Below are 22072 nucleotides of genomic sequence, written 5' to 3' on the forward strand. Positions count from 1 at the left end.
TGTGTTTACTCTGTAGACAATAACTTTTCTGGCTCTTCTGTTGATGAATCTGTGGTTTGGCTGTCTGTCTTTGCTTTTTTCCTAACAGCTAGCTCTGCAGCTGGCTTTTGAGTAGGACATTCTGTCAATTACGCTGTTTATTTTCTCTGTAATCCTGTTAATGTGTGTAGCATTATAATACTTAATAGTAGCTTAATGAACTTCAGACTTTTTTTTATGAGCAGAGTAAGGAAGCTTCAATGTTAGTTATGCCTCACTTTAACTGATCTTAAGTAACTGGCGTTGCTGTAGTCACCACCTATACCATTGCTTTCTTAATTTGGGTTTCCCTTCAATCTCAAGCAGTTTACAGAGACTTCGCATTGATTTTGAAGGAACTGTTGTAACCAGCACCTTTTTATTCCTCCCCTGTGTAGGGGTAGGGGAATTGGGTGACAATTCATTTTACTGCAGTCCAAGCCTATTTTGCTGACTTTTCACCTGCACGTTTTCAGGTAGGCAGTGTTACTGTGGTGTTTTCCAGTCTTCCTGTGCCTGCCAACTCTATGTCTTTTTTTGCTGTTTTCCCACTGTAAAAATATGCTTTCCCAGATGGTGCTGTTGTCAACCTCCTTGAGTCTGCCTTCTTCCCCAACTGTGTAATGATAATAATAGAAAGGTTTGGGTTGGAAGGGTCCTTAAAGCTCATCCAGTTCCAAACCCCTGCCATGGGCAGGGACACCTTCTACTACATCAGCTTGCTCCAAGCCCTTTCCAACCTGGCCTTGAACACTGTCAGGGATGGAGCGTAAGCATGGCTTCTAGATGATCCCTGGATTTACTCTCTATTGATCACAGGAAATTTTAAACTAATATAGAAGATTAATTTGACCTTTTTGTTTGTAACTGTTCATTATTACATTTCTATTCCATTTGTATAGAAGTAAATTCCATTGAAGGGTATGTTGCAGATTGGGGGTGTGCAGTATATAGTATGCGAGTAGTCACTGAAAGCTTAACACAGTGTTTTTTAAATTTGTTTTAAAGTTGTCCAAGTCAGTGTTTACTGTAGTTATATACAAAGAGTTTAAATGAATGCTTACCATGCTAGTGGATGTCCAAGTGCATCAGCAAAGCCTTTTGTAATACGAAGGTACTGCTCTTACGGATGTAATATGTATAGATAGTCAATCTTATTAAAGCTGTCTCTGGTACGTACTCTTGGCAGCAAGCCACTGAACGCTTGAGGCATGCTGGCCTATTTTCAGTTCTGTATTGATGTAAGTAAGCAATTAAAAATAGACAATTTACATCTTCAGAAATACATAAACAGCATTTTATGATATTGTGAATCACCTATTTTATACAACAAATAACCAATTTTATTACTGTTGGGGTTTTTCCCACTAAGGAAGCTTTCTTCTCTACAAAATGCTGCCTTTTTCCACCTGAGTAATTTTTTTTTAGCTTGTCTTAAGCCTCATTTTTCTTTTTGATGAATTATCTTGTTTTGAGGATAGTTCATGGGGGGATTTGAAAGTATCAAGTATTTCATGTTTTGCTACTCATCTCTGATTCTGTGCCTTGTTAGATTCACATTTCATATGTGAAATATGCTGGGTTATATTTTAAGCCAGAAATGTTCATGTGAATTATAAGGGATTTTATCAGGCATTAATTTTGACAGCTTTCCAGAGTTGTGGCTAGAGATGCCATTAAAAAAAAGTACATATACATATGCAGAGTGGAGGCTGATGGAGAGGAATGACTTGACCTGACTGCTTCAAACAGTAAAATACGTTACATAAATTAAACCCCTTGCATGAACACTACATAAACTTTGAGTGAAGGCTGTATGGCTACTAGAGAAATGATGCTTTTATTCTTCTTAAGCAAGAAGTTCTTTACTGTGAGAGTGCTGAGGCACTGGAGTGGGTTGCCCGGAGAAGTGGCGAATGCTCCATCCCTGGCAGTATTCAAGGCCAGGTTGGACAGAGCCTTGGGTGACGTGGTCTAGGGCGAGGTGTCCTTGCCCATGGCAGGTGGTTGGGGTTAGATGATATGAAGGTTCTTTCCAACCCTAACTATTACATGATTCTGAAGTCATTTTTTGACAGGATCAAATGCAAAGTTGCTGTTTAACTGGTGCTAAAACATAGGAGCGGTTGTCTTGGTGAATTTAAAGCCACAAATCTAGATCTGAAACTGAATATTGAAGAGTTTGAGTTTTTACATTTGGGAACAGACTAATCGAAGCACTCTTACCTCTTGGACACAAAATCATTGTTGACTCTTTAAAACCTGTTTGTAGTGAAGTTTGAATTTTTACCTGCTCTGAAATAAAACTCTACCTCCCATATTAATCTATGTATTGCTGTCTTTTAGTTATGGCTGTGAAACCAATGAATGATTGTAATGTAAGTGAAAAACTTCAATTTGCTTGGGGTGTAGTTACGATTTAAGGATGTTTAACTTCAAAAAAGAAAACAGATGTAATGCTTCTATGTATGTCTGATTTCTAAAAGGAAAGTTGGATCTTTCTGAAGGCATCCCAGGGGCACTCATAAATTCTATGTTTGAAGAGGTCACTTCTAGAATGTGACTAAACCAAACCACTTGGGTTAAGTTATTGTTGCTGAACTTGGACATCATACTTTGACTACTGAGATGTGATTTAGTTTTGTAGGGAGGGAATAAAATTTGCTTGACGTCTTCCAAATACTTGAGCATTTTATCAGGAGTTGCACAAGTCCTACCAAAGAAGAAAGGTGAACAAGTTTGGTAGGCACTTGCTGGTTTTAGCAAGACTCTGGTTTGTTTGTATTTACAGAATCCCTGTAAATATGTGGAAATACTACCACTTTTCTTCTAACTCTGTGTTGTTCAGAAGTATATCTGTAGTAATCATCATGATAAAGGAATCCTCATTCTTTGTAGTATTTTATACCTCAATAATTGGAGTTGTGTGCAGAATGATAGGGTTGGTAACTTCCCTCCCTGGAGGCACTTGCAGCTTAAAAGCAGCAGTGATATTTTAAAAGCTCTATATATGTAAATCAGGCAGATCAGAGTGATGGATAGATGTATTCTTAGTTTAAATAAGTCACTCTGATTTCCTTTGAGTGTCTTCAGCCTTCATGTGCAGTAGCTTTCTGTAATAGTAAATGCTTTTCTCTAAGGCTTGCACCATTGTAATGTAATTAAATAGTTAGTTTATGATAAAGTTCATCCAGTGCTTGAATAGTTGGCCTTCTGATACCTGGTTAGTGACTGTTGAATAGAAGGGAAGCTTAGTTCACTGTAGTCCAGTAGGCTTTTTTTTTAAGCAGAAATGATAAAGTCTAGGTGGTACTTCCTTGCTTGTACTAGAAGGAAGAATACTTATGCTGTGTGCCCCCTCTTACTACCTGGGTAATTGTCAGTATTACTTAAGGACAGAGTTCTCCTCCTTGAGCCATTTGAAACTATTTGTTATTACAACTGTAGAAGCCTGCCTAAGTGTTGTTAATCAGCCCTCCTACCTAGGGTCAGGTATTCTGCAGTGGTAAGCAAGTTAAGGCAAAGTAACTTAGGCAAAACATCCATGGCGATGCACAGGAGGCTGGGAAGTCTGTGGTAAAAGTTTCAGTAACAATACTGAAACACTCCCATGTGCAGCATAGGGTTCTCCTGTACTTCAGCAGTACTGGAAGTCAAGTATAGCAATCACTTTTACAGTGTGAAAACTGAAGTTGTGAAATGAGGCAGGACTTTACAGTGTTGCAAAAGACGGTTATTAAAGACCTCAGAATTGCTTTTTAATTTATATACAAGTCAGAAAACGTTTGCCATGCTGCTGAATGCTGTGTCAGGCAACAGATTCCCTGCTTCAGCTTTTTCTCCACCTGCAGAACCGGTGGCAATATGTCTCTAAAAGTGTGTATTTACATTTGCTCAATATTATATGTAAACAAATTATATAAGAGAGGCTCTTCATAGCAGCATATTAAATCTTAATGCTGTTTTGGGAACTGAGACAGTATTTCTGTACAGCCTATACAACTCTGAATTGCAGAATACCTTCAGAAAACTATTCAGCATTAGGGTCTTAATAGGGACTCTTCTGACTGGGACCTATGTAGATAGTTCTGAGGCTGTTAACTGGTTCCTATTCATGCAAGATGTGGTAGACAAGTAGTACTCCAATGCTGGCTGTGCAGAAGAGCTGTGCTGGTTTTCATAAAGTCAAATAATCCTGTTACTCCTTTCTTCTATTTCATTAGTCCTAGCTAATGCAGTATACCATGGAGAAGCATCAAGAGTAGGCACCACTGAAAAAGGAAGATAGGAAAGCATGATCAGATCAAAAAAACTTGGGTGATAAGAGCACGTGTGGGTTTTTTAGATGCCTATTGCCTAATGTGTGTCAGTATTTTTCTTCTGTTGATGTGCATGATTCAGACTTCTGACTAATTTTTTATTAAATGCAAAAGCTATTTCTGACTCTACAAATGATTTCTTAATGCTTTCTTTATATTGTTCCTTAACTTTCCAGTCAACAGAGAATAAAATCCTATTTATTGGTGCAGTTCAAATGTGATTGTTAGTTCTGAAAGAAACTCTTTTAGTTAAAAATGTTCTCCTCTGTTTTCTGGATACATCTTGTCTATTTAATAGAGACGGCTGCCAAGCTTTGACTTCTTTTGGCAACTGCAAATCTAATTTGCATTTCTGCATCAAATAGAACCTTTTTTTAGTTGAAATTTTCAGCAGGAATGTAGAGGTTCTCTTTTTATTTAAGAGTTTTGTCTGCCTCAGCAGCAGCTACAACCTTTTTGCTCATCACTGAAGATTGCTATGCTAACATCTGATTGATAGATGCGTGGAGTTAGGCTTCTCTCACCAGCTCATCGACTTAAAACAAATGCTGCCTTATGCTGCTTTATTTTTTTCTGATGAAGCTTAAACTATAAAAAGCTAACAAATGGGATGAAACCAGTGATTTGTTTCTGCCTACCATATCCAGTCCTGGTTTTAATGTAGAAGAAAATGCTTTTGTGTTAATTTGGTATAAAAACAAATGCTGTTCATCAAGAGGACATACAGCTCAAGTAGGCTTGAGGAGATGCAGTGGTATTATTTTTAACTTAAATTGAATTGTCTTTCCATTCAGCAGCTGTAAGGAAAATATGCAAGCAAGGTAATGAATATGGCTGCATTATATGTTAGATTACTTATACAGATGAGTTATATAGACAGGAGGGGTTTTTATACGGCCACCTTATCGCACACAGGGGAGTAACGCACTTTTTTTCCACTTAAGCATATCATCAGAAAAACTTCAGACTACCAAAAAGGAAGATTACTCTCATGGTCTTGTAGAAAAACTTTATATAGAGAGATATTCCTGTTATAGAATAAGCTTGGCGTTCTTTCAATCCATTTTGCCAGCACATTGGTAAAATTAGTATTTTTTCATATCCTTAAGGGGATGGGAGTATCAGTGGAAGTCCAGTTTTAATTTTGTTCTATCAACTTGGAACTGCCTTAGCTCTGACTTACTTGGATTTGATAACACCACCATTAGAGCTGTGTGAGGCTCTTTATTCTTTTGATGGTGTCATGGTTTTGTTATGATCATGCAATCTATAAAATGCAGCTAAATATTCTTAATATTTTCCTTTTAAACTCACTTTCAAGGCATACCAGAGCAGTCCTTAGTAAAAGCTGTAACTTGTGCTGCATTTGTATACATGTGGCCTGTTTGGTTCTGTTCTGATAAACCTAGCCTGATCTCATACGCTTTTCCAATATTAGACTTCAACTAAAACTCAATAGTTGTAGATGTCTAGGTGAAGTAGAATTAGATTCTCCTCTTTTATATAGTTCTTGCTCGCTTGAGCAAATGTTACGAGATTGTCATGGTTGGATTGAGGTAGTCAGCCAAGCTTTGAGGAAACCCAGTACTCCTGTGTGTGAACCGCACAGAAGTGATGGTGGGATCTGGTCACTTTGTGCAGAGCTCCTAGGTTTAATCTTTGTTTTCTCACATTCTGTTTTATAAATAGACTCAGAAGAATATTGTTGCTATGTCACTTCTGGAATATTTCAGTGCATGGAGATGCAGTCTTTAAAATACACTGCAATGTTTTGTCAAGAGCTGTCCTAAAAGCCAGAGGTCTCAGTCTTTTGTATCTCTATTCTAGTTCTGTTGAACAGTTGATTGCTGTGTAAAGTATCAGTGCAATTTAATAAGACTTGCTTTCTTTCTGTTTTTGAAGGACTTGGTAAATATTGAGATGTTTTTGACTGCTAAAGAAGTGGAAGAGTCATTGGAAAGACAAGAGACGATGACTTGCTTGGCTTGGTGTCATGATAACAAATCCAGGCTTAGAAAAATGAAGGTATGAAAATATAACATGTTCATGTTTTGCTTAAATTGTTTTCTAAGTGTTTTCTAAACTACTTGGATATTTGATGTGGTCAATTTGGTTTAAATTATAGGTCTTGAATGAGGCCTTGTATAAGAGTAAGGACAGTAAGTACAATACTTTCCTTTTAAGAAGACATAGGTTGATGGAGCTACACTAGCTCATGCAAATGCCAAACCTGAAGCTGGGCGCAGGTGATTTTATGGGTGCAAGTGTTGTCTCAACAAATTGTGCTCAAATAAACTAATAACATTCAGCTGGTTTCAGTGTGACTTACACGTGTAAATGCTGAAGTATGCAGTGTCTTGTGCATGTGAACTTACATTTATGATTCTTTGCATCCTGCTGAGAATATAACTCAGCTTATACATGAAGATATTTAATGGTAAACCAGTGTCCACATGCTTAACATTGAAAGGTATTTCATATAGTTTTTTGCCTTAGTATTTAAGTGTTGCATATAAGAAAATAGAACTTGAGGAAAGAACTAATTTTGTGTGAGAAACTATTACTGAAATGCTTTTCCAAGAATAACAGCAGAGTGTAATCAAGTAATAAACACGGTAGGTCTTTCTCTAGCCACTGAATACCATGACCTGAACATGCTGCCTACTTGTTCCGACGTAGTGGGTTTAAATTCCCTTGTCTCTTAAATTGTGCCTTTCAAACCATGCTGTAGTCTTCCATAGGGCTTGCAGAAATCTGTTTTTAACTGATATTAACCAAAATCCCTGCCTCCCTCAACAGCGTTTGTGTCTGATCTTTTTAAGCTAAGCGCTTTCTTTAACTAAAAAGTGTTCAAGTGCTGTTAATAATAAGCAAAGAGTGACATTCTCTGTCACTCAGGGGCGCCAAAATGAGAATGAACTGAAGATGGGATGCAAAAGTAAATCGACCAGTGATTACTCTAAAGACAGTGATGATCTTGTTATGGAAGCCTTTAAAGGAAAACCAGAATTGGTATGTAACTACTGCATAATTATATTGCTAAAAAATCCCCCTTGTGTAATCTTTAATATATTAAGTAATATAAGAAAGAAAATCTGAACATCTTTTTCATCACCAAATCTTCAATGAATAATAAATAAGGAACATCCTCCCCATCCCTCTTTTTGTAAAACAATAAAAATATTTCTGCAAGCCCTAATTTATTTTTTTTTTCCTAAGCCAAGCGAAAACCAAAACTGAAGTTGTGAGAGATCAGCGTTAGAAGAGGAGAAATCACTATGCTTCTTTTTTGCAACACAAATGAACAATTCTTCTGTTTCTGGTTGCTTAGCTACTCATCAGTGTTAATGTTCTAAAATCCCAGCCACCACCTTAATGCAAGCCTAAGCTAAAAATTAAATGGTATGTTGGCCTGGGAGAGCATTTACAGACTTACGGTCTCTACAGATGTGAGCTGTGTAAGCTGTGAATACGTGCTGTGGAATTGTTTGAAGATACACGAAGTTGAGGTGTATGCATCACCTGATTGTCTAGGGCTCTTTAGTTACTTGTCTGCAGAGCCCATATAGCCATTGGCTTGCAGCTTACTTCAAGGTTTATAAAAACAAAACACAGTCTCTGAAGATGGTTTTGGGATGCGGTGGGGTTTTTTGCTGTTGAAATATCTTAATGAAATAATAAGCCCTAGGATTTAGTATCATTAACAATTAAAAGCTTGATTGGTTTTGTCATAGAAACAAACTGAACTAAAATTCTCTGTGTGGGTTTGTGTAGATTGAGTAACAGTATTTTACGATAGTCCTGTTTGAAAATTTAAAATAATAAATTCTTATTCTCTGCTAAACATGGGCTTTCCTAAACATGAGGAAAATGCATAGCTAGAAAACAGTTTGCTTTCTGTTCCTTAAACGTATATATCTTAACATCTATGCACAGAATGCATCATTTTTACGTTCAAATGGGTTACATTTCAAATCTGAAAAGAAACTGTTTGTTGCAGGGTGTGCAGTAGTCCCCCCAAGCAGTTAACTGATAGATTTGGAGTTGCTCAAATTCCTGTCGAAGTCACTGAGGAATTTTGATATTACTGTGCTGATGGACAATAAACAAAAGGCAACTGTTCATTAGAAGCATGGGGAAATAAAAAACACTTCCCGAATGGAGCCTGATAACTCGGGGAATACAACTCCTCTCTAGATTCGGAGGACTTTGGGTTGTCATTGTTTTCTTAAGGTATTAAAAGAGTTGACTGTGTCCCTATAAAGAAGCATAGCAACTTGTTCTTTGGGGGGGGACAATCTTTTTAATTCCACATATTCCAAGCTGGTTTATAGATTTTGTGAACTGGTGATGGAATTTGATTTAAAGGGACACTGTCAGCTTCATTAGGCTTCACATTTTACCTTTTTCCAAAAGAAACAGGTAAATGCCACTTGGTTTTCTTGTTTGAGACTTGTTTCCAGCATGGCTTTTTAGATCTTTGCCAACAAGAGCGGGATAGAAGTTTCTGAAGAAAAGGAGGGAGGAGATTGCAGCAATGTGAGCTCTGTGCTGGCTGTTGTTAATATTGGGGACTTTCAAAGTAGTGTTCAGACTTGTTTCTTCCTTGCAGTCTTTGGGTAGACCTCTTATTTAAGTTATCACATAGCCCTGAACTTGTGTTGAATCTACTACTTTAAGTTGTAAGAAAGTAAGAAACCAGTTGCTTACGCTCACTTGCATCTCAGGTAACGATGCTTGTAGTCATTAGGAAAAAGTTTATCCCTGCTAAAGACTGGAGTTTTGAAGGAGGGAAAGAGGAGATTTTTGTTTGCTTTTAGGGAATTCTGGGCTGATGTCTTCTCCACAGAGACAGCATTTCAATTGCATGAATGCCTAAAAGCAAGCAAACAAGGTTGCATGTTATTAATGCTTTCTTTTTTTTTTTGTTGTGCACATGTGGTATTTAACATACTTTGCAGTGCAGTTTTGGCACCATCTAAAACCCTGTCTTGTCTTTACTCTCAGAGCTGTCTGGAGTTCAGCCTAAGGATTCAGGAGTTCATCGAACTCATTCGACAGAACAAGAGACTGGATGCTGTGAGGTATGAAATCAGGGCGCTTACCAAAGCATGTTCTTAACAAGACGGTATCATGCTTCATTAGAAACATGTTGCAGCACCCAGAAGCCCCACTCCTGTAATGGATCTTACTAGTGTTGTAATCAGTCTTTGGATTTAAGCTGGGATTGCATTTTCTTCTTAAGGCCAGGTGTCATTCCACAAATGCACCTTTTGACAAACTTTAGTTGTCATTGAAATTTGGTATCTTCTTACTTTTATAAAATAATGGTATTTTCTTGTGGCATACAATGTAATGACCACATTTACCCTTATCCAGTTTCCAAGAGGAGCAGCTCACTTCTCATAAGAACTCAAGTTTTAATTGCAAAATACTAATAGGTTAATGAAACACCCATCTAAAGTTTAACATTTCAATTTTTACTGAGTCGTCTTCTGTTTTACTATCTTCAATAAACTTTTTGTTCTGTAAGTTGTGCTTTAGGTCAGGTTCACCTTTTGTATTGAATGGAGTTCTCTATTGTCATGTCTGTGAGACCAGCGAGCTGTGTTCTGTTATTCCCACTACTCCCTCTCCCTGGACCAAAATGAAGAAACGAGTTCAATATCCATTTTCACCTCTTTTGAGCTAGTTCACTGAGGGCTAATTTGAGCAGTTTTACTTTCTTCTCAAGGTGGTATGAATTAGACCTCATCACTGGCTGACTTCAACTACAAGACAACCTTTATGGCAATACTTATAAATTGCTTCATGTGCTGGTATTATGCTTTAAAGGTAGTGATCCTGATTTAAGGTGTTGCAGTAATGTAGCAGGATAACACAGGAAACCAGTTCTGCTGAACTGAATGGAATTCTGATAGTGGGACTGTAAAGTGTGTCGATAATTCTGATAAGCGGTGATCTTGCCAGCACCACAAAGTATGCTGCAGGTGGCAGCTTACACATGGACAAGGGAGGGAGGAACTCACAGCAGGTTCTGTTTTAAGAAGACTTAAATTTCTGGAGAAATGACAAGCTTTACAGCCAGAACTGAAGCTTTGCTGGTACATTCTGGTGATCGCACTGTTGCTGCTTAACACTTCTGATAATCTTTATGTTAAGGGAGTTTCAAGTCTTCCTGCCTTTAGAAACCATAGTAGGTGCTCCAGAAATTGAAACCAGCAGGAAGGAGCTTGTATTTATGGCAAAGTTCTGTGCTGGTCAGGAGCACAAAGCTATAGAAAACATAATTTATCATAACATGAGCACAGGCTGAAAGCATTCTAGCTCATTCCCAAGTTTTAGATGTAGAAACTTTTGCAGGGCAAACCACATAACTTTTCTTGAATACAATGGGCGCCAGAGTTATTTAAAACAAGAATAAAGGAAGTTAAAAGAAGCATGTGGAAAGGCCAGTCTAATACTACCACCACTCCCAGAATTACTCACCTGAAGTTTTCGGCTTATTTTCAGTTGCTTATTTCTAATTGCATTCAAATATGTTGCTCCCTAACTTGTATCATTCCTACTTTGCCCTACTTGGACCTAAATCATTGGTTTGATCCCAGCCAATGCAAATGTGCAATCTGATAAACTGTAGCTAATTTTAATGTTAATAATTAAAAACCCAAACACCTACATGCTGGCTTTTAGAGATGTGCAGCTACCCTTTGATGGAGTTCTCAAGTCCTAAGGACTTGTCAGGTACTTATGAAAAGGATGAAAGGCACTCAATGACATTATCTATCTTCTGAAGTCCACAGTGTTCTTTATAGCCAACGGATACTGTGCCTTTGTGCCTTTAGCCTCATTCTCTGCTAAGTTTACTTCTCTGCCAAATGTGCAGTCATGTGTCTTAACAATGAGTAGCCCATGCTCTGAAAACTGTTTTCTTTGAGTGGCAGCTTCCTGATGTAGGTTGGAAAGCAGAGGGCACACATAGAGCTGAAATAAGGTGATAGGCTGAGAACTAGGACAAAGCAGATAAGGTTTATTGTTGCTACTGGATATTTGTTTCCCTCTGATCCCTTTTCCACACTGGAACTGTTAAAATTTGCAAGTTGTCAACCCTCAAGAGGACCAAGCACTCCTGGTGCAGAATAACTTGTGCTGTCATGGTCTCTGAGGTTTAAAAATTACAGCCCCATCTACATTGCAAATAGGCATAAGATATTCAATGTTGTTAGGGGTGAAGCATATATATTGCATATACCTATTGAAATTCAGGGTTGACATACATCTTGTACTCAGCAATTATAAATTGCCAGTCATAACAATGCTGCCTTGACTTCATAATGACTTGTAAAATGAAAAGGAGCCACAGAAGTTCTGTATCTCAATCCACTCCTTTTATCAGGGTGAGTTTTGATAAATAGGTACATTCAGAGTTCAAAATCTCAACACTTTCCTTAAATAATACGGCTCTAAAATGTTAGATTTTACTATTCTCCTTTGCTTCAAAATGAATATGTAATGGAAAAAGGAATATATTTGGGGAAGGTGTAGCATAAATCTCATTGCTTCTAGCAAACTGTTGCAACTTGTGTTTTTATTAGCTTGCTTCTGTTAAGTGCCTGCAGCAGGATTCTTTCAGCATTGTGTCCGTGGCGCAATAAATAGGTCAGGCATCCATTAGAAAGCAGAGAAAGAGGCTGTTTACCAAGTAGTTTCCTGTACGAGTGGAACTCAGAGAACTGACATTTTGTTGAAACGCAGCTGGTGTTTAAATAAGTTTGAAAGCTTTGCTTGCTGCCTGCTGAGAACCCCTAAAGTGACACATTGCTTTTAGGTTAGAATTAATGTGAGCTTTAAAAGCATACATCTCGCTAAGTGAGCGTTTGAATTTCTGTAGCATTTTAGAATAGGAGTACAAACAGAGCTTCCTCTAAGGTAGCTCATCAGAGTGGTCTTGAAAGTGCGAGTTTCAAGAATGTACGAAAACTATTCCTTGACTACAAAGAAGAAGTATCTTAAGCTTCAGTGCATCAAAGGTTTTGCCTTGTATCATTCGGTTTTAACTCCCACAGTCTCCTTAGGTCTTTCTTGTAAAGCTCATACTTATTAGAGTAACAATGAATGACTGATGACACTAATTTCACACAGTCGGGGCTCTCACTAATTTCATCCTGGGAAATCTGACAGCATTCTACTACTTTGCTTTTATGGGATGCCAGAGATACACGGAGTTCTTAGCTAAACGCTTAACAAAACACCCTGTGCACTTCTTGTTCTTGGTTATAAAGGACAAAAGGAATAAATATAGCTGATGGTGCATGGGGATAAGAAAAGGTTGCCACAGTCTGTTCATCTTGGTAAACTTCTATAAGGCTGAATAAACAGTTTGTTGTGGGCTGGGGCATGGGGTTTGGCAGGAGTATAGAAAGAAAACTTCTGAGCACGCTGAGTACAAATTTTTCTGGTAGTCATAATGGTCCCTGAGATAAAGGCATTCTGGAGTCAGTCAAAAGGCTGAGCAGAAGAACAAGTCCTTTCTTGATAACACCTCATACTTGTGTTCAGTTATTGCTACTTCCTGATAAATAGGTTCATTCTTACATTCAGGCATACGTAGCTATAACCATACAGTGCAACTTACACTTTATTAACAGTTTAATGTACCTTTAGTAGACAGTGAACTGTAAATCAAGTCTTCATAAATATCCTTTCACTCTTGGATTTGTCAAGTGCAATATGCCTGCCGTACCCACATGGGGTACATGGAGGGACAGCCGTTTCAAACAAAAGATGATGGACTTTGTCCCCACAGAGTTTACAGAATCGGTTTGGGATTTGGAGAAAAAACTATTTCTGCCTATTAATTTGATCTGTCAAAAGAATTCTGTGGTTTAGTGATGGTCTCCTGGCTCTGGCCATACTGACTACTGTGTGCTAATGGTGGTTAAAACATGGTAAATAAACATTTTAAGGATCATACATGCCTCCAAGAACACAGCGCTTGCCCAAAGTGATGGAAATAGCTGAATGAAAAGAGAATGGATGAATAATGGCATGATGGCAAATAAGGTGTTCTCTAAACGTTGTGCATTCACCAGTACTCACATAGTGCTGTTTCTTGCTTCCCAATCTAAAAATGACTCCAGAGTGCTATGAATTAATGAACGTGCTTCTCTTTTAAGGGTACTCTTGCATATTAATTTATATGTGCTGGCACTCGGAGGATGAAGTTCAGACACTGGCATGGCAGGCCTTGTGGGGAAAATAGGCTTATTGTCTTAAGGGGCATAGGTGGAAGGGAAAGTCAGAAAATGAAGACTAACAGAAGGTCTCTTTAGAAGACTTAATTCCTTCTGGCTGACCCCAAAATGGCCACCACATCCCAGTGTTCCGTACTGTACAAATGATGGAAACGCTGGCTTTCTGGGTGTTTCTCCTTTGAACAGTTAGCACACAGGGATTATATATCATACATACACAACATCAATGTTGATTCTAGCTCTTCCTGAACATGTGGAGTAAGTGTGGGCAGTATTTGCCGGTTGCAGCTCAGGGTCTTCCTGCAAAAAAGTGGGTCATATTGTTGGAATGCTGTCTCTAAGAGCAAACTGTGAAGGCCTGGTGGGAAGTGGGACCACAAGGCTGGTGCAGAACTAAACATCTGCTTAGTTTTAACATAACAGAGCACAAGTGCACAGTGATAATTAATCTTAACTGATTTTTCTTCTTCTCCATCCTTTTGCTTTACTGGTAGGTCTGAACTTTCTGCTTTGCCTCAGCTTTCTTCTAAATAGCTCTTGCTTTCACCTGCAGCTCTGCACTAGCACTTACTTTAGCTTTCTCCCAGTATGTCCAGGCTGCCAAGTCTCTCCTCTCAGGCCATGGGTTTTGTACTTCTGCTCTCATAACAGTAATCACCTGGGGAACAATATTTACATTCCTGAATTGCTCACCCGAAATAGGAAGTTGGGTGGAAACAGTCTGTCCTACATAACTTCCATTGTTTCCTGGTTTGGGTGGGAGAGGAAGTAGGAGTACTGAAACACTGCTAAAGAGACTGTTCTCATGGTATTGATGACCTAAGTGTACTTAGTAGAACACAGAATTGGGGGGGGGGGGCGATGACTTTATTTCTTTAATTCAATACATGAAATGGGCAATTGGAAAAACCTGTATATTCCTAAAAGTAATTTGTAAGTTTAAAAAGACTCTTTATAAGAAGAAACACCAAAGCTCTTAAGACATAACTTGGTATCTTCCCCATAATGCAAACTGTGGAGAAAATACAGCATCACGAGAGTTTTCTACACTAAAGCAATGCTAGAAGTTCAATATAGCACTAGTTCTATGCTCAGTCTACTGTGCAATATCTGTGCACCACTGAAAACAGGAACTTCAGCACAAATGCTGAACTAATCATCCAGTTTAAAGGCTAAAGGGTATTCCTGCACACTTAAACTGCACCTTGAAAACTGGTGATCTTGAAGACTAGGTGGGGGAGTCTTCCAGGCAGGGTTTTAAAGTAGCTGAATATCTTTATAATCTGATGAGAATTCTCTGGTTTCTTAGTATTAATTTCCTGAAAACCATGAAAATTTGTATTTTTACTTTAAGTTTCTGGGAATTCTGTCACTTCTTTCAAGTCTCCAAGTTTTAAGCTTTGCGTATATGTGCTACAGTCAGTGTGCTTTAAAGTACAAAAGCTTGTTCTGAAGTTCTACTTAAGGTTTTTATTTCCCTGGCAAAAAAAAATTTACTCTTAAGGTGTTTTCAACCACATTACCTTGCAATTCCTTGTAGTCTGCACAGAAAGTGATAGTGCTTTCTAGCCTATGAAAAGACTAAATCATTCCTTCAAAAGTAAACATTCTCTCAAATGTCAGTGTAAACAAGGTAGATATTTGAACGTTCTTAATGTTTAATGGTTTGGAATAGCTGATTATCAGACTGCATTTCTCTCACTTGGAAGTGGATGCCAAAGGAATAAATGTGATACGTTGAGCTTGCGTAAGCAGACGCATTTCTTCTAATAATTGTAGATCTGTCATCCTGGATGTAGGTGAGGTAAGACTTCATGCTACAGTAAGCTCTGGTTTCTAGAAATTACAGTGTATAACTGGGAATTCTCAGTCATTCTTGTATTCACATTTGCAGGGTGTACTTTTTCAAGCCATTCAAATGCATCACCTCTTGGAGTTCATGTATTGAGAGCAGAATCTAGAGTTTTCTCTGAAATCTTACATAATTATGTAAACTTCCTTGCTTTAGGAACAAGGCTGTCTAATAAAGGTATAAATTCTGTATTTCAGACATGCAAGAAAGCATTTCAGTCAGGCTGAGGGAAGCCAGCTGGATGAGGTTCGACAAGTGATGGGAATGTTGGCCTTTCCTTCAGACACTCATATCTCCCCCTATAAGGTAATGTTCTGTTTGAAACTCAGTGGTACAGCAGAATAATAAAATATAGGTTGCAGTGCTTTTTCCTGACAGGAAAATAAACTGATAATCTACAGATCAAATTATTGTTCCAAGTACTTTCTAAAATCCACCTTTATAATAGTCCTTAACTGTAATAACCAGTCCTTGCCTGTACATCAATCCGGGTAGTATTTGTGGTGTTTTAGCTGGATCTTAATAGTAACACAGATACACACCAACCTAGGTTTACCACAAGCCCAGTAGTAAAGATCTGTGGGACTGGAAGCATGATAAACTAATATACAGTAAGAGGTGGAAGATGGGGAAGTACAAAGAAAATCAGTTCTGTTCAAGATACTCGGCTGTGTCCTTCGTACACTAGCAGCAGTCCTTAATTCTACTTCTTTTGGGATGAAGAAAGGAAAGATGATTTGAATGCTCTGAAAGCAGTATTTTTGATGCTTAAAAGTTTGCTCATTTATTTGGATTATACAAATTAATGTAGATATTAACAGTAATATCTATATCTAAACTTGAATCAAGCAAAATTCATAGGTCGTAACTGTTTCCATGGATTTTGACTTTGTTCTGTGGTTATGTGCCAATTGACTTGGGTTTTTTTACCTTGGCATTGGAGACAGAAGGTAGACAAGAATCCTGTGAAATGCCAAGCCAATATGTGGCAATGCCAGTATAAATGTTTGTTAAACAATTGATGATGAAATCAATGGTTTAACAAAACAGACAAAAACCAAACCACAGAATTAATGTGAAATTCCTGGAGTCCTGGAAGGATCCTGGTATTATGGGTTCTACATCTGATGTGAGTTACAAGCATAAAGCATAGATGAGTTAGACTGCGTTTAAGACAGAGTTTGTTTTAGTAATTAGAAATAGTCAGAAATAAAACCCCTGTATTCTGTTCTAAGTATGAACAGAATGTTTCAGAGGGAGGTCAAGGAGAAAAGCAAGTATTGTCTCACATACAGCCATACAATTGGAACAAATTCCCTGCTACTTTTATGGATTGTACTTGAATGTTTCAAGTTTATTGAAGTTATGTTTTGGGTCCTCAGTTACCTACATAAACTGCATGCTAGTTTGGAAATGCCTTTGTTAGGCTGACTAGGAGTTCTGTGCATAAATGGCTTCTTAGAATGGCTTTAAGTAAAATAACTTCTAAGTCTGTGAGCAAGTTTGTCAGATCGTATCTCTAACTAGTTGATTTTTATTAATCCAAGGGAAGAAGTGTCTCCTATAATCAATGAATAGAAGCTTCTCTACCTCATTACCTATCCTTTAGTACTTTAAGGAAACCATATTTAATGTTGCATCAAGAGAAAATAGCTTCTTTTGCTATCCTGTGAACAAGTTTAAGTAGCTGTGGCTGGAATTATTCCAATTGGACTCTTAGTAAGCTGCTACTTTTGTGTTCCATCATCTAGGACCCTAATCACAGGCTTTTCTCAATCATTAATAGTACTTTCTTTATATCTCTTTATTATGGCTCTGTTGTAGGCTCTGTCTGTTCAACCTTCTCAAGAATTGCCTTGAGGTCAGAACAAAAGCTTCATCCTGGAACTCCGGGAACATTCTGGCCTTAGATGGGGAAGGTCATAGAGCAGACAGACGTGCAGGCTGGTGGCTGAAGTGGTGCTTTTTACCTTACAGAATTCTGCAAACAGTAGATATTACAAAGAGGTATCTGCAGAATTAGCTTGATTTGAGATAAGAAACACTTCTGACTGCTCAGTGTTGATGCTTCAGAGGCTACAGAGGAGACATTCCACAATGCTGGTGTTGCTCTATAAGCAGGCCAGCATTCTAGAAAGCTAAATGCAAGAAATAGCCTTACCAGGGTTTGCATCCCTTAGTTAGGATACTTGGTAGATGGCAGAGAGAAGACTGACTAGTAAACCAGCTATTTTAAATAATACTTGATTTAAACTGTGTTTCCAGTAAAATAATGTTAAAAGGTACTTCCGAAACAAGTACATTTCCATGCATTAGTATGTATACTTCTGGTTTGTGATGGATTCAGTCTAGTGGGTTTGGCACAATTCACCACTCCCAAGCTGTTCTCCCTTGGAACAATTACATTGAAAACAACTTATAGTTGTGTTGTTTTTTAACAGGATCTCTTGGACCCCGCTCGATGGAGAATGCTGATCCAGCAGTTTAGATATGATAACTACAGACTACATCAGCTGGGAAACAATTCTGTTTTTACTATAACACTCCAGGCAGGCCTTTCAGCTATAAAAACACCGTATCCTTTAATGCACGTATTACTGTCCAGTGCAAAAGAACATAGTGGGTTTTTTGTTCTATGGCTTCTGTTCAGAGAGCTCAAAGAGGAAATGTGACACTTGAATATTTTTGAGTTGTTTAAATGGATTCTGAACTAGTCTCTCCACTTAATTAAGGGGAGAGTATAATAAATGGCTTAAGAAAAGCCCAAACCAAAATTAAGGTGACATTTACATTGTGCTTGCGTAGTAGGTTGTATTTCCATATGCCTGAAGTTAGTGAATGTATCTGCACAGGTTAGTGAGATGGGGCAGAATTATTATTTTAAGCACTTACACACAAATTTACCCTGGGTTCATGTCAATATTTTAATACATTCTGCATCTTCTGAAACTTAGTTGGAATTGCTACACACTCTGGTGTAGATGACTGGTGTAACTGAAGTGTTCTAAGTCAGGAATTTTACCTGTAGAGGGTGCCGGACACTTGTTGCTCACTTTTGTTCCTTGAAGCACTTGATTCTTATATATACACTTTAAACTTGGGTTAAATGGTCCTGTGTATTCTCTAGCCTAGGCTGTATTGCCATAGTTCACTTTTTCCAGTGCCTCTCATTAACCATTGTAGCATTCTGTGTTGGTTGTTCCTTACCTTGCTGTTAAACAGACAGTGTTATAAAGAGGATGGGAGCTCAAAAAACCCAGACTGCCCTGTGTGTAGCAAATCCCTGAACAAGCTGGCTCAGCCCCTGCCTATGGCACATTGTGCCAACTCCCGACTAGTCTGCAAGATTTCGGGGGATGTAATGAATGAGAACAATCCTCCTATGATGTTACCAAATGGATATGTCTATGGATACAATGTAAGTGTTGAAACCAGTGACTTGGCGCTGCTGGTTTAGACTTCAGTTAGAGTAACTTTCCATATCCGAATGAGAGCTTATAAATGCAGTCAGAAAGCCAGAAGGATCTTCTGCATGAACAGCAGAAAAATAGCTTCTTGTAGCAGTTTGTAAAAGACTGTGTGCTTACATTGTTCCTTACAGAAGCTAATGTCTGAACATATGAGCCTATAGCATGAAATCAAATGGTATTGAGAGTCTTTCTCTGTGGGGAGTGATAATCATAGAATCAGAGCGGTTTGGGTTGGAAGGGACCTTAAAGGTATATAGAATAAGTAACTTTTGTGGGCAAAGGTATCTTGACCTCAGCCTACAACATCATATTTCTCATTTAACAAGTTTTTACTCAAGAGTTAAATAATGCTTTGAGTTATTACTGTGACTGTTACCTGTTCCTTTCACTCTTTTTCAGTCTCTGCTTTCTATTCGTCAAGACGACAAAGTAATTTGCCCAAGAACCAAAGAAGTCTTCAACTTCTCACAAGCTGAGAAAGTCTACATCATGTAGGTCCATACAACTCCTGATGAAGTGCCGCTGGAATTTTGACACAGTGTATATTGGCATACCCTGTACGGGGGGGGCCTTAATGTGTGGCAAAGAAGCAAAACCTGCCACCTTGGGGATCAGACCTGTCGGTGGCATTCTTGTTTCTTGCGACCAAAGATCAATAAGCAACAATAAACACTCTTTAAAAACAAAACAGGAAAAAAAAGAGAGGAATTGTGACTTAAGTTTGTACTTGAATAAAAATGAAAACGAATTTTGATTGTTAAGGTTTTGTAACAAGGTCAAAAATTGGACTTCTCAAAAGTATTTTCATCTTCTTTAAAGGATAAATTTCTTTAAAGATGGACATTTGCACTGGGGGAAAGGTTACAACAGAGTTGAAATGAAATCCATTGTTCTTCCCTCTTTTTTCACAATTGTCCAAGACCCTTTTGTTAGCAGAGATTTCAGTACTACCAATATGTTCTCCTTGAAGCTCCTCTTTGCCTTCTTTATGATCCTCTCGTGAAGTTCTCCTGAACATGAATTCTATAACTTATTTCTGTGGGAAGATACTGATGTCTTTGACGCAAGAGTGGCTTCTCTGGAGGATCAGCTTTGAAGGAGTACAAAGGCTTTTTCCAAACCCAAATCTTTTAAGGAGGTTGCATAAGTATCAAGAGGAACTGAGAACATTTCAGGCAAAATCCAATGCTTGTTTAAATGTTCTTTTTCCAGTCTACCATAGTGTTAAAGTCCTTCTAAAGTTCTTAGTTATGTGCATAGGGTTCAATATGAAATCATTAGTGCTACTGCCTTATTTCTTGCTTTGAGAATGTACTCACATGAAAATGAGCTGGTATTCTTAAGTGTTGGGCAAAGTTTCTGAAGATGCCTTGCAGGATGATTACATAATTTTAGGGTCTAAATAGTCTTCATTACTGAAACTAATAGTTCAATTTTAACAACTACAGAACACATCCTTATGACTTTTCAAACAGAATTAAACCATTGTAGTTTAAACAAAACCATATTGTAGAGGTTTGTATTTAGCGCTTATTTTTGCATGTTGATGTTGATTAGCTAATAAAAGATTGTAAATGTACAACATGTTAATAAAAATTGTTTTCCATTCCTTGGTTATATAAATACTAGAAAGCTGCTTTGTATTTAAATGTGGGAAATCAACCCTCTTGTAAGGGTCTTTCTTCAAAGGAGCACAACTTCTATGTGTTGTTTCTTAGTGTTCTACAGGATGTGATGATACACACCAAAACACCACCGCAGCTATACATGTTCTTGCTTTTCAGACAGTTCTTGAGCATTTTAGTCAAATAACTCTATTTGGTTTAGACTTTTCATATATGAACAGTCTGCTCCCAATCACCCATCTTTTTTTGTCACTTCTAGAAGCTTGCCTAATGTCCTAACGACTTTCTGATAATAACATGTTGTGGGAGGTGTTAGGTGCAAGGTTTTGATGCATGACCCAGTGCGTTAAACAATGCTGACAAATAACTCTATTCCTGCTCAACACACAGAGATCAGATACAATCCGTTCCCGAACCAGCTGCTCTGAAACTGTACACTGGCATTTCCAGCGAGGTATGGCTGAAAAGGCTCCATTTTCAGTAAGCAGGCCTGTTTTGAAGTGTCAGTATCACAGGAGCACTGCAGAGCCACCACCTTCTTCCTGTACTTAACCGCTGGAGGGGTTTGTCTCCCTTAGCATTTTCTTCAGTCACAGATTTAGTGATTCCTTAGACTAAGAGCAGTGTGCCAAGAGTAGGTGTTGGCAGAGAATGAGAGAACTTGCATCAGTAGCTGGTGTAATTGGCTATCAGTTAAGCAGTGTCGGATTCCCTCTTCCTGGAGCAAGAGTTGAAGCTTCATCAGCTCACAAGGGGAGAGGGTGTCACCCTGGGGCACAGCATTGCTTAAACTCAAGGGCAATAGCATCTGTTTTGCTTTGACAGGCCATTCACAGCAGGGGTAACTCAGGAGGCAACGTTGGTTTTCCTTACTTCACAGAAGAACATAGAAGGCCAAAGCAGAGAGGAAAGCGTAGATTTCTTATCAGCCCTGAGGAAATGTGTGGTAACAGCACAACAGTTGTAGGGTATGGAAATTGTTGCTTTTGTTTCTTTTAAATACTAGTTAGAGCTGTGGCTTCCTGAGATTTCAGCCCCTTTTTGCTCTCTGTGGCCTAAGCAGAGTGGTGGAGAAAGCCACGTTCCCAAAACAAATCATGTGGGAAGGGAGGAGAGGAGAGCAGTTGTCTTTATGGAGAGTATCACTTCAGAGGGACTGGTGCCAGCCTGAGCTCTGAACCGCCAATGGTGTGTCACAAAGATGGTGTTCCAGAAGGAGCAAAGGGGAGCTTTGGCTGTTTGTTAGCCAGGACTGCTTGCTTTAGGAACCTGCAGTCAACCAGCTTGTTCTGACTACAGCAAGACCTGTTTGACACAGGCAGTTGCAGCCTCCTGCCTGGCCCCTGTGGACTGCCCCCAGAATATGCTCTTCAAGCCTGGCTTCATCCTTGAGTTTACTTTGCCATGACTAGAAGCCTTCCAGCTCTATGAGTGTTGGAAGTGGTGTCAGGAACAGATTCATTATGGCTTGGAGTTCATTCCCTGACTGCTTTCTACAGCCTTGAGCTCCCAGCCCAGCAGAGCTGTCAGCTCA

The 22072-nt window shown here is 38.5% G+C and overlaps 1 protein-coding gene and 1 long non-coding RNA gene across 3 annotated transcripts in view; both read left to right on the forward strand.

The window, feature by feature from the left end:
• MAEA (macrophage erythroblast attacher, E3 ubiquitin ligase) overlaps positions 1–20536 on the forward strand; it is a 52363-nt gene extending 31827 nt beyond the window's left edge. For both annotated transcript variants that reach the window (XM_062613521.1, XM_062613522.1), the window contains exons 4-9: positions 6240–6362; positions 9345–9421; positions 15641–15749; positions 17885–18018; positions 18666–18861; positions 19313–20536. In XM_062613521.1, coding sequence (XP_062469505.1) covers positions 6240–6362; positions 9345–9421; positions 15641–15749; positions 17885–18018; positions 18666–18861; positions 19313–19408 — 735 coding nt within the window. In that variant the 3' untranslated portion in view covers positions 19409–20536. The remainder of the gene's footprint in view (positions 1–6239; positions 6363–9344; positions 9422–15640; positions 15750–17884; positions 18019–18665; positions 18862–19312) is intronic.
• LOC134161009 (uncharacterized) overlaps positions 1–22072 on the forward strand; it is a 379533-nt gene that overhangs the window by 287973 nt on the left and 69488 nt on the right. The window lies entirely within an intron of this gene.

Source organism: Pezoporus occidentalis, unplaced genomic scaffold (genome assembly GCF_034315485.1).
Source record: "Pezoporus occidentalis ecotype Australia unplaced genomic scaffold, CSIRO_AGI_Poc_V1 ctg168, whole genome shotgun sequence".
NCBI classification, from domain to species: Eukaryota; Metazoa; Chordata; class Aves; order Psittaciformes; family Psittacidae; genus Pezoporus; species Pezoporus occidentalis.